Source organism: Planococcus citri, chromosome 2 (genome assembly GCF_950023065.1).
Source record: "Planococcus citri chromosome 2, ihPlaCitr1.1, whole genome shotgun sequence".
Lineage (NCBI taxonomy): Eukaryota > Metazoa > Arthropoda > Insecta > Hemiptera > Pseudococcidae > Planococcus > Planococcus citri.
In genome coordinates this window covers 60668347-60681731 of record NC_088678.1, presented here as the reverse complement: position 1 = coordinate 60681731, position 13385 = coordinate 60668347, and the positions used below count along the sequence as shown (strand labels likewise).

General features: G+C 33.3%; 1 protein-coding gene across 1 annotated transcript; it reads left to right on the top strand.

Annotated features, from left to right (window-relative positions):
* The first annotated feature begins 1851 nt into the window (after positions 1-1851).
* LOC135836896 (heat shock 70 kDa protein cognate 5-like) lies at positions 1852-10162 on the top strand. Its single transcript, XM_065351967.1, has 8 exons — positions 1852-2168; positions 2398-2533; positions 2609-2732; positions 2823-3146; positions 3236-3404; positions 3492-3653; positions 3766-3912; positions 5636-10162. The coding sequence occupies exons 1-8, from the start codon at positions 2076-2078 to the stop codon at positions 6158-6160; spliced, it is 1680 nt and encodes a 559-aa protein (XP_065208039.1). The 5' UTR covers positions 1852-2075; the 3' UTR covers positions 6161-10162.
* The last annotated feature ends 3223 nt before the right edge of the window (positions 10163-13385 follow it).

Sequence of the window (13385 nt, the reverse complement as noted above, 5' to 3'; positions counted from 1 at the left end):
TACCAGATCTTTGAAATGAGGTGCTATTCATTCCTCACAATTAATTATAAGTTGATAAAAATAATGAATCAAGTTTTTAAAAAAAAGAAAATCACTCTCCTGAAAAATTTCACTTTTTTGAGATGTGACCTTATAACTCCCGAGGTGCGATATTAGGTACATTATTTACGAGTATAATAATCAAGTAAAAATCAAAATAGAAAATTATATGATATGATACTTATTTTAATGATTCATCTTCTGATTGTGTAAATAAATTTTTCTGCAAAATTTTGGTCTAAGTGTATTATTTGCAACTTCTCAAACATAATATGGTATTGTCAAGATTCAGCATTCAGAATAATTTATGCACATTTTAATACCACCTTAGATGTACGAAGAGGTAGGTACATTATTTACTATTTTCGTATCAAAATCGATTGATTTTCAACAGCTTTAAAAATGTGGAGAGCCTAACGAAAATCGATATAAGATGATCGTTTCAAAATTTCAGGTCAATATCGTGAAAGTCCTCGTAGGTATCTGTGATGAAAGATTGCAATTTAATTTTTCTTAGAACAATTATGAATTCATTAAAATTTTAAACCAAGTAGAAAAAAATGGAAAAATTATTATTCGAATTCGTTTCGCATCACCATTATTTTTGTGTTCTTTTAAATACTTATACCTACTCGTAAATTATGAAATCAAAATAATAAATAGAAGTGTATAGGTACAACTTAAGTGACTTACAATAAATCTGAATTGGAATATCTAGTTGACATTCCACTTGAAGTTGTCGTATTTGTTTACTTTCTTGATCGTTATATTACCCATGATTATACGTAATTTTCATATTCTCCTTTTACGTATCACTAAAAACAACAATTTTTTTTTTTTGGTAATTTCCATTTTTGAATCTGACGAAACTAAATTGAAAAAGTATGCAAAAATATATCACGAGTTGAAATTTCAGAAGCCAAAGTGCATTTTTTATTTTTTATGTTGAAAATTTGAAAATCACAAATTTGGGCCAAAAATGACAAAAAATAGAAATTTTACCACATTTAACTAAAGATTCAAAATTTGGTAGATACCTCAATTTCGACCCCTTGAATCGATTAAAAACGGATTGGAACAGTTTTTAGTAGCTTTGGAGCTTCCAACAGATTTTTAAAAGTTGACATTTCTACAAAATTTTACCAAAGGAAGTTAAAACCTAAATTTTTAACTGAAGGTAGGCACCTACCTTAATTTTAACTTGCTGAGTCAACTGAAGCATAGATTCAAGCCATTCTGAAGCCTTCAGCTAGAATTTTAAACATTTAATTTTTCCAAAAAAAAAGAAAAAACACATGAAATCTGTTTAAATTAACTCCAACGCGTATTTTTGGAGAGCAAGAATTTCTAAAATGTCGTTGGAGGCTCCAGAAGGCTTTAAAACCAGCTCCAGTCAACTTAGAATGTATGTACGTCAAAATAGCAAAAATCCTCATCGATTTTGACAAATTAGCATCAAGGGATTTTTCGAAGGTGTTCCATTCACCTTGAATTTTCATTTTAAACATGCCTCTATATCAGAATTAGGTAGCTCTAGCTACTTAGCAAAACGTTTTATATTTTGAATGACTATTGAACGAGATATTTTTTAGCTCGATTTTTCAATAAACGCTGGCATCGAGTCGATAGATGAGATGAGATATACAGTAGGCCATTAGGGATGCGTGTAGCTGTAGCAGCCTGCACTAGAAAGTGATTCTTCGTACTGTACGTTCGTACTCGATGCACTTTGTACCTCTTTGAATTCAGTCGCATCGGTTGTCTAAACTCTCTTCCATTTCTCCTTTCATCTTTTGCTTCAAATCTACGTGTTGATAAACACTTGGATGTTTATCTCTGTACTGTTGAATGTTCCCCACCCTCCTACACTCACATACCTTTTTCTTCGCCTTATTCGGTTTCGACTTTTCACCACCAGTCGAACAGTAACAGTAATTCGCATTAGATAAACACCGTGCTTCGCACAATATGTAAACAATAATTATTTTTCAACAACCTAATTGTTTTAAATTTAATATTACATTAATTCATTAGGTATGCTGCATGCTGACGAGTACCCATCATCATCATCTGATTCTTCTCCTTCACCTCAATTAGAAAATATGGATTTCGATGCCACGCCGGAAAAGGTAAATCTGTTTAAAATTGCCATTTTGTTGTAATTATTTGTACGAACGACAACGCAATGAAGTCTCGATGCCTATGATTGCATAGAGTCAGTGAAAGATGTAGAGAAATTTGGCATAAAATACTTCCTACCCATGAGCTAGGCAAATCCTTCTGATTGCGAGTAATGATGTAACTTTTAAACTTTTGCTAGGTCAAGTCTAATGATCTATTTTGTATTCTTACATATAGGCAGTATTTGGCATAGATTTAGGCGGAACTCGCACCCGTGTATCGATTATGCGACGATCAAAAGATGCTGAAGATGAAGACGATTTGGAACCAATGATCATCAAGGATATTCCATCGGTTGTTTCTTTTCTTAAAGGTAGGTACTGGCCACTCGGTATTTATTCAAAATGAGAAAGTATTATGTTTGATTCTCCCTCGTGGATTTTTTCAGATGGCAAATGTCTGGTTGGTTGGGCTGCTGCTAAGAGAACAGTCGCTAGTCCTTTAAATACTTTCCACGCGACGAAACGATTGATAGGCAGACGCTACGACGATCCTGTCGTTCAAGAAATAATGTGAGTGTAATTCTACTCTCAAATATCTTTATGAAAATGCATAAGGATGCTCAATCATGTATAAATTGTTGTATGTATTACAAATTGCAGGAATCGTTGTGGTTATAAAATTCACGAATACACCGACGGACAAACCTGCTTTCTAAGCAGCAACAGAAACCGAGTATTGACCGCACCGCAAATAGAAACTCTCATTTTATTAAAACTAAAAGAATTTTGCGAGAAGGAATTAAATACTATTCCTCTGGAAAATATCGTGCTCACTGTACCTCCATACTTCAACGATAATCAAACCCAAGTTATCAAAGAAGCAGCCTCAATTGCTGGATTAAATGTCTTGGGTGTGATTAATACTCCTGTTGCTGCCGTCCTGGCTCATTCTGAAACCCATGAAACTTTGCATGGTAGTAAAACGTAAGTGTATCTTTATTTGATAAATTCGTTCGATTATCTATTTTCATTTTTCACTTCACACTCTGAATCATTTTTGGGATATTTTTCAGTGTTGTTGTTTACGATTTTGGCGGCAGTACCTTTCATGTAACAGTTTTGAAACTTACCGAAGACGCTACCGATCCTGAAGTGTTATCTACTCAGGAAGATTTATCTTTAGGCGGAGATGATATTGATAAAAAGTTGGTCGATTACTTGGTCACCGAATTGGAACGTCAAGTAAGCTGATTACAGTCAGTGGTTCCATAATGGATTACATAGCTACCTCGTACATTTACCTACTTACGTATATTTTTGAATTTTCAGACTGGAATCAATGCCAGGCTATTGGGGACCTTGATGCAATGCATTAAATTGTCTGCCGAAAACGCTAAAATAGATCTATGTGCTTATCCCGAAGTCGACGTGAATTTTTGGGCTATCCGTCTCCCTGGTCTAGAACCGCGAGTTAAACGAATAACCATAAAGGTGAGGATTTTGTTTCCATCACGGTTAGAGCAGCTCTGCTTTAATCACGGTACCTATGTACCTACTTCAGTGTGATTTTAACGAGAATATTTTGTTTTATGTGCCTGTTTAGGTGACCAGAAACCATTTCGAAGAATTAATCGCAGAATTAATCAATAAAACAATTAGTTTATGCCAAAATGCGTTAGAAGAAGCCAAAATATCAACGTCAGATATCGACGAAGTTTTAGCAATCGGTGGTACCTGCAAAATACCAAAGGTGGGTATTAGTGCAAAGGTCAATACTCAATATACTTACAAAAAGTGCTTCGGAAATTGAATTTAGTTTGGAATTTTGGTGGCACGAAAAATTCATCGAGCTTTTTGTAGATATCGATGGATCTGTAAGGTCAGAAAAGATGTACCTATTTTGATTAACTAGGTACTCTCATCCTCGCATCCCTGTGCATGTTTACTTCGAATGGCCAGTTGCACCTGTTTGTTTGGACTTTCAAGGTCACTGACCTATCTGTCTGGGTTCCCAAGGTTGTCTATCTGCCTGTCTGACCTCTCAAGGTTGCCTGAGTGTATGTCTGGCTTCTTATGAGGCCGTTAACTCGCCTGTCTGACTTCTCAAGGTCGTCTGCCGGGTCGCTTAAGCTCATTGACCCGTCTTTCTGGTCTTTCAAGGTCACTGACCTACTTCTCCAGCTTCCTAAGTTTGTCTATCGGCTCGTATAAGCATTCAAGGTCATAGACCCTTCTAAATAGCCTCTCAAGGCCACCAGCCTACGTGTCTAGCTTTCCAAGGTCATCTATCTGTCTGACCTCTCAAGGTCATTAAGTCAGGTGTCTGATCTCTCAAGGTTAGATACACATCTGTTCAACATTAAAGGTTGTATGTCCATCTCTCCATCTCCTCAAGGTCATTGACCTGTCAGTATGACTTTCCAAGGTCGTCTGGCAGCTTGTATAGCATCTTAAGGTCATTGACTCTTCTAAATGTCTTTTTAAGGTCACTGGGCTGCCAGTCTAGTCTTTCATGGTCGTCTGACTCACAAAATTTTGCAAAAATGATCAGAAAATGTTTGTTAGGCAGAAATTTTAGATTTTGTTGTCGGAATTTTCACTCATTTTGATAGTCACATGGCACTTTTTTCAAAAATCCTACAAGTTGTGACTAAATTTTAAGCTCAAAATTCTTTGAAAATGCACGAAACAAATTTTGATAGAAATTGTTGATTTTCTACTGAAATTTTCACCCACTTTTTGACTCATATTAGTAGTTAAAATTCTTCCAAAATGGTGAAAAAACATTTTCGTCGAAATAATTACTTATTTTGGGGTTTTCTCAAAATTTCAAGCCATTTTGATAGGTCACATGGCACCTTTTTCAGAAACTCCTCATAACTGTGACTCTGCAGTTTGAGCTCAAAATTCTTCTGCTCCAAAAAAGCGTACAATTAGTTAAATTTTTTTGATTTCTTGCAGATATTTGAAATGTTTACCCATTTTTATAGGTTTCATGACTCAATTTATTCAGGGTTCAAAATTCTTCGAAAGTGCAGCTCTAAAAAACATTTTCGTTGAAACTTACATGACACTTTTTTCAAACGTATCAGAAATCATTACCCATTTGGGCTTATAATTTTTAGAATGTTGGCTAAAAAAAAAAGTTTGAAGGGAATTTTTGAGATATCTGCTGAAATGTTCACTGACACCTTTATCAAAAACTACGAGTATAGTATCCCAATTTTGCACTCAGAGTTCTTCAAAAATGCTAAAAAAATATTTCAGTTGAAAAAATTTGAATTTTTCGTGTAATTTTTTTACCTATTTTGGGATCGCTTATTCGTTTTTATTAAAAAATTGGGGAGGGGGAGGAGCTATACATCAAAATTTTACTGTGCTCATATACAAATTGAATTTTTTTAAACCCTTATTATCTTAAGTATGTAGGTACGTATGTACTGGGTACATAATTGTTGTTTTTTGCATTCTAGGTACGAGCCACCATCGAAGAAATTTTCGGTAAGGAGCCCATTGGAGGTACAAGGGGCTTCGATCGTGCCAACTCTGTGGCAGTCGGAGCAGCCATTCGCGCCCATGATTTAATATCTGAAATTTCCAACGTACAACAACCACCCGATCATCTGATCAGCATTCCAAAACCTGTAATGGAGGGTGAAACATTCCATTATGAAATAATGGACGATGAACCAGACATGGATGCGATTGCGATGAATTGCGTACAATCAAACATAATTACGATATACACGGCGGAAGAAGCGGATTCGTTGCTTTTGAAGGAGTACAACGCCGATCCAGGAAACTCTACTGCTGACAAAGATGTCAATTATATTATAGCATACGGACAATTAACGGAAAAGAGGAGAAGTGTGGATGAAGTGCATCTACCCCAAGAATTAGAAGATATACTCGATGTTTACCGACAAGGCAGAGATAAGTACGTGAAAAAAGAATTGACTCGTATGAGTTACCAAGGCGGGCCACGACGTTTTTGGTAATTTTGACTACTTAATATAATTCTCCGCTATTTCTGAAAAATTTTGAATTTAACTTCGATGATTTGAATTTGGATAATTGACTGTTTCGTGTAAAAAGTTTACTATGGGTACTGTTACGAATATATTTTACATAAATACCGTTAATGACTTCGATGCGAATTTCTTGCTGAGGTAATGTTGTGTCGAAAGTGTAATGCTGAGCTTGCAGAAACACATATGAAAAATCGCGTGATATAACGGTACATCAAAAATATGGAAGGGAATTCTTTGGCGAATTATTTAATTATTATTACCGAGCAAAATAGTCGAGAAAAAAAAAAGACCAATGTTAGAAATTCACACCTCTGTTTTTTTTCAAATCCTTCCATATCTCGTTTTCCAAGTATTATTAGAGTTATGGTATTTTCGAAGTGATTTTTTTAAAATAGTAGAAACAGATAAATTTTATTATGTTGCACCTGTGGTAAATTTTAATGAATCGATTTGAAAGTTTGTTGTGTTAAATGAGTTTTATTTAAAAGCTGTAAAGATATTTATCTTTAAATGGTGTCGGAAATATTACGTTGTATTGGCTGTGTTTTACGAAGAAAATCAATTTGAATTTTGTTGTGTCGTTTTGAATTGAGTTGGAAATTTTTAAAAAATCAAATTGAAGAAATCTGTGTCCTATTCGTCGAGGTTTGAATATTCGATTACGGTTCTAAGATTGAAGATTGGTTTTGATTGGTCCAGATCCCCCCTAACAACTTGGCGCCCAACTACGTCGAATCCTGTCCTGAATCAAAGGGTCCAATTTATACAGAAGTTGTTATCTAGTTGTTCAATCCAGTCCAGATCGAATCAAAGGGTCCAATTTATACAGAAGTCGTTATCTAGTTGTTCAATCCATTCCAGATCAGAGGGTCCATTTTTCCTGTGAAAACTCAAGATGTCTGGTCAACATTCAATCCAGGTAGAATGATTTTACGTACATCATCGAATTCGTGAAATTTGAGAGAAAGTAGATTGGAAAATTCTGTGTTCATGTGTAACTTTACTATTTACTGATTTTTGTCCCAAATTTTTACTTTATTTACAATTTTGAAATTCATTTTGGTCCCAAATTTCAAATTTTATTTACGTTTTTGAGACTTATTTTGTACCAAATTTTAATGGTATTTACTTTGCGATTTATTTTGTCCCAAAATTTCAAATTTATTCACATTTTCGTTATTTATTGTTTCCCAACTTTGAATCAGTGTACTTTAATTGAAATACGTAAATTGAGATATTTTATCAGAATAATCATAATGACCAACGACCATACAACACTGACGATAATCTGCAAAACAATAACTTCAAAAACAAAAATGATGAAAAATCAGCAGAAACGCAAAAAAACCAATTAAATAGGGGTACCATTTTCACAATAAAAAAGCGGAGATGGGGAAGAGGTAGGGCAGAAAATCTTTTCTGAAATTGGTAATGATGTAAATAAAATAATAAAAAATAACCCTTCCCTCAAAATCTCTGAATATCAGATTGTAAATTTGACTTAGCAAACAAAAAACTAAATGCAATAATCGAAACTGGATCATTTTATTACTTCCTGACATCTATCATGTACGATTACAAACATTACAACTGCCAACAAAAAATAAAATAAAATAAAAACTGGAAATAGAAAATTAAAAAACTGGAAATAACAGGGAAAATGTGAAAAACAATGACAGAAATGAAAATCTTGAACCAATTGTTGAAATGAAACGCCAAAATGATAAAAAACTGCGAAAATCAAACAATCACGTGAGGTAAAGAACATTGAGAATGGTGAAAATGAGAAATGGGATGAAAATGTAAACAATGAAAAAGTAAATGATGAAAACTATGAAAAAAAAAATATTGAAAAAAAAAGTGTGAGAAAGAGATTAAAAGGGAAAAATGAAATAAGGAAAAAGTGTGAGAAATGAAAAAGTGAATTTATTGAATGGGAAAAATACTACAAATTTGGAAAATTTGAATGAATGAAAAAATAAAAAAACAAAAAACAAATGAGGAATTATTAACAACGAAAATGAGGAAGAATATTAACAACCTGAAAAATTTATTCTGGGAATATTTACGAAAAATTGTTCAAATTAACAAGGACAAATTCTCTGAATCTGATTTGGCGATTAGGTAAGGGAATAAGATGAGGGCCGCGCGCCAACGCAACCCAAATCCTAAATAATTGTTTAACAGAACAATAATAACTACGTGTAATATTATCAGAATGATTAACACATGAAAGAAAAGGTCAAAGTCAGTATTTTCTTATGTTTGGGAAGCATGCCACCCTACCAATTCAAAATAAATACACCCTAGGGTGAAAAAATTGATAGAACGGACAAAGCTTCTCAGACTACATGAATTACGAGACAAAGTACTAAAGTGGATTGAAAAAAAAAAAAAAAATGAAAAATGAAAAGAAAAAAAAATATAAATTAGTTCTCATGTTGATTGTTCATATATGTACTCAAGAAAAAATTGGTTTTTGAGCGGAAAAAAATCTCATACAACAAATTTACCTATTTTAATGACCCTAAAGATGTTATTTATTATTGTACTGTCAAATCATTTTATGTATGTTCACAAAACTTATAGATATTGACCCTGAGTCTCATTTTATTGAAAACTTATGTACCTATGTATGTATGTACTTTTACTGATATGGTGAATTCTTGTTTCCTTCATTGTATATGCAATATATTTACATGTCTTAATCAAATTTATATATAAATCAGAAATCAAAAACCCCAAAGCAAACCAGCCTTTAAGATTAACATATTAAGCTGCAATTTTTGTATTGGAAAATGTGTCAATTTATTTTTATATATTTATTGAATTGGGAAAACTATATTTTAAATTATTGTAAAAAAACGAGAAATGGAAGATGATAAAGTTTGGTCACAAAATCAAAAATCAAAAAATTTATACATAAGCTCGAGGTCGAGCTTCTCTGAAAAGGGGGGGAATTTGTTACGAATATATTTTACATAAATACCGTTAATGACTTCGATGCGAATTTCTTGCTGAGGTAATGTTGTGTCGAAAGTGTAATGCTGAGCTTGCAGAAACACATATGAAAAATCTGTGATATAACGGTACATCAAAAATATGGAAGGGAATTCTTTGGCGAATTATTTAATTATTATTACCGAGCAAAATAGTCGAGAAAAAAAAAAGACCAATGTTAGAAATTCACACCTCTGTTTTTTTTCAAATCCTTCCATATCTCGTTTTCCAAGTATTATTAGAGTTATGGTATTTTCGAAGTGATTTTTTTAAAATAGTAGAAACAGATAAATTTTATTATGTTGCACCTGTGGTAAATTTTAATGAATCGATTTGAAAGTTTGTTGTGTTAAATGAGTTTTATTTAAAAGCTGTAAAGATATTTATCTTTAAATGGTGTCGGAAATATTACGTTGTATTGGCTGTGTTTTACGAAGAAAATCAATTTGAATTTTGTTGTGTCGTTTTGAATTGAGTTGGAAATTTTTAAAAAATCAAATTGAAGAAATCTGTGTCCTATTCGTCGAGGTTTGAATATTCGATTACGGTTCTAAGATTGAAGATTGGTTTTGATTGGTCCAGATCCCCCCTAACAGTACCTATACTGCGATGGTTAACATTTTTTTTTTTTTTTAATATTGAAAAACTGTTGTGAAATCTAAGTAATATTTTTAATGATTTTATTTCGAAGCTTCGCTGTATGCTAAGAAGATTCTATGTGTTGTGTGTTCAATTTTTTAATCAACCAGTTTTTGTAATTTGAATTTTAAAACGTGAATGTGAATATTATTCTTAATTGCAAAATGGTGGCCATGTTTTGATAATTTATATACTCGAGGCTCGAGCTTTACCAAAAATGTACAAAGTGAATTTTTTAAATGTATTTTTAGTAATCAACGGTATGTGTATGTGTAATCCTAACTCAAACAAGTTACATGCCAAATTAAATTATTTTTTTGATTTTCATAATGCTGTGTTTTATTTTTAAAGTGTTTTCATTGTTTTTGAGTACTTATTTCTTGCAAATTCTTAGCACAATTCGTTTTAGCTGTTTCGTTAAATAGGAAACTACGCTACTTCATAGCCTTAAATTGAAGTTAATGCTGCGACCTCTTGATTGAAATGACTTCATTGACAAATTTCATCTCCAAAACTTTTTACCGGTAACGATTCTGATTTTTTGCAATTTTTGCAAAACATGTTAATTTTGAGGGGGAAAAGTTGAATTTTTTGGTAGCTTTATGATTTTGATTTTTTTTTTTTTGTAATTTTGACAAAGGAAGAATTTTTGCGATAAAAATGCAAGTCGACGAAATTTTGACCAAGTAGCAGATAAACTAGTTTCTCTGAATTTCAGCCAAAATACTTACGAGAGAGTTCTTATCAAGGTTTTTTTTGCAAAAATATCCGTATCAAAAATCGACGAAGTTATAGCAATCGGTGGTACCTGCAAAATACCGAAGGTGAGTGCAATTGAATCAATGTTGGCATGACAGATTCACATAAAGGTTCTAGGCCAACGTCAACGTGTCAACAAATCTAATGCACTTTTTATTGGCCAGGGAATTTCTCAACGTGTCCATGAGACCATGATTTTTCGGAAAAGCCTGGTTCGGAACGTCCATATTCTAAGAAAAATGTGAGCTAACAGAATTGATATTTCAATTTTTGGAGAATTTTTAAGAATTCAGAATTGACCACTTTTTGTTTAAGTGTTTTGAAAAAAAATGAAATTCTACCTACTTATCCAGTAATAATGGATGTATATCAGTTCTGAAGCTGATATCAACTCTTTTGAACCAAAATTCATTATTTCTGACCCTATTTTGGAGCCTTCAGCGCAATGCTCGATATCTCCAGAATTTTAAAATTTCTCCATAAGGTCTGGAAATCAACTTTTGGGCGGCTAAGGATCAGATTTTGGCTTATTCTAGACGGGTTTAAAGAGTTCATTCAATATTATTTGAGCTGATTTACAGGAGGCCTCCTCACTGGGAAGTTTTTAAAATTTATTCGAATGGCTGTGTATATTTTCTGATAAACCAATTCTTCAAATCCCAGTCTCATGATTTTAAGCCATTCTGGAACCTTCAGAGCGATTTTCAATTTCTCCAGAAAGCGTGAAAATTAATTTGAAGTTGGGAAGCTGAAATTAATTCCATGCCCTAATTCAAACATTCTGATTCGACTGGAGATGGTTTCAAGCCGTTCTAGAGTCTCCAAAAAAAAATTGAAAATCCATTTTTCCAAAAAACTTGTTCAAATTTACTTCAGCACGTCTTGCTGGAGGCTCCAAAACTGATCAGAATAGTTCGAGTCCATTGTCAATCAATTTAACGAATCGAAAATAGAGTAACTATAAATAAGTAGGTATAAAATTTCAGCTTATTTCTAAGTTGATTTTGTAAAATTTAGATTTTTTTCTATTTCTGATCTTCTGATTTTCAAAAATTTACCAAAAATCAGAAATACAGTTTCACACCTAAAATTCTCTCTAGTGATATATTTTTAGATAGGTACGCGAGTATTTATTCGACCTAGGTTTGTGCGATTTACCTGTGCTGATACCTACCTACCTTGTCAGTGTGCCTGAGCTAGGTACTTGTTGATGCTATACTTACCCTCATGTAAATCTACCATGTCACAATTGATAGGTCGTATGCATCTAGACGGGTACCCAATTGTTTTTTGTGTTCTAGGTACAAACCACCGTTCAAGAATTTTTTGGTAAAGTGCCCATTGGAGGTGAAAGTACGGGCATCGATCGTGCCAACGCTGCGCTGTGGTAGTCGGGGCAGCCAAGGCAGCCCTTGGAGCCCACGTGTCAACATCAGAAATTTCCAACCAACAAAAACTACCTTTTTCTCCAATCCTGGTACCCGAATTTGTGAAGGAGTGTGAAGTATACGATTTTGTGATATCAGATGATCTTAATCAAGATCCAGATTCGATTCTAAATAGTTCATCAGAATCGTACTTCATAGACATAAATACGGTGTAACCTGCGGAGGATTCAATTATTGCTGTAAGACGTGTAACCCCACTCCAAGGAGATGTTGATGGATAAAAGGAGAAATAGTGAAGGAGAATTACTCAAAAAAAAAAAAATAGAAAATTAGATTGATTTTATAAAACAAAAAAATAATTACCTATATGAATTACGAATCCACGGAAAAATACCTCCAACACACTTGACTGAATGGATTTTCGAAAATATTAAACTGCAGGAACCGCAAGTATTCAATGATTGTATTTTTTTTTGTATTTTGGAAAGTATTTTTGAAATCCGCAACTGTAAGTATGTAATTGTTTAATGCTTACATGTGTGTGTTTGTGTTTTATTCGAATAAATTTTTCACTCAAGTATGAATACAACTTTCATTCATCTCTGACACACTTTTTATATGCATACATGCATACCTACCTATTGTGGTCTTATTTGTATGAAAAAATAGAAATGTCCCAAGAGTCAAGATCTCAAAAAATATCCAAACAAATTTCAGAAATGTCCACGTTAATATCCGAAATTTTTTCCGATGATTAGATATTTTTGAGAAAAAAAGTTGAAGAATCATGCTTCGCAAACACGTGAATGAGAATGGAAACTCCGCAGATTTTGATGACAAATTTAAAAAAAAAACTGAAGTAGGTAGGTAGGTAAGTGGGTACTTACCTACTTACTTTACCAAATTTTCAACGATTGAATTTCATAAGTTTATTCATTTCAAAGGTTTCAATTTTATAGACCCTTTTCCTGCTCCCTGCGCCTAAAAAAAAAATGAATTTTGATTTTTTTCATTTTCTTCCCAAATATAGATTTTTGGCTGGAGGCTCTAGGAAGGCTTAAAACCAGCTCCAGTCAACTTGCACTGTACGTCAAAAATAACAAAAATCCTTGATTTTGACAAATTAGCATCAAGGAATTTTCCGAGTAGGTAGGTATGTTTCATTCACCTTGAATTGTCATTTTAAACACACCTACCTACTTATATATCAGAATTAGGTAGCTAGCAGCTACCTACGAAAACGTAAAACGTTTCAATTGAATGACTACTGAACGAGATTTTTATCCCAATTATTCACTTGTCAATAAACGCTCAAAACGAGTCGATAGATGAGATAGGTACAGGGATACGATGTAGTAGCCTGCGCTAGAAAGTTAATTGCTACAGTACATACTCGTACATGAAGC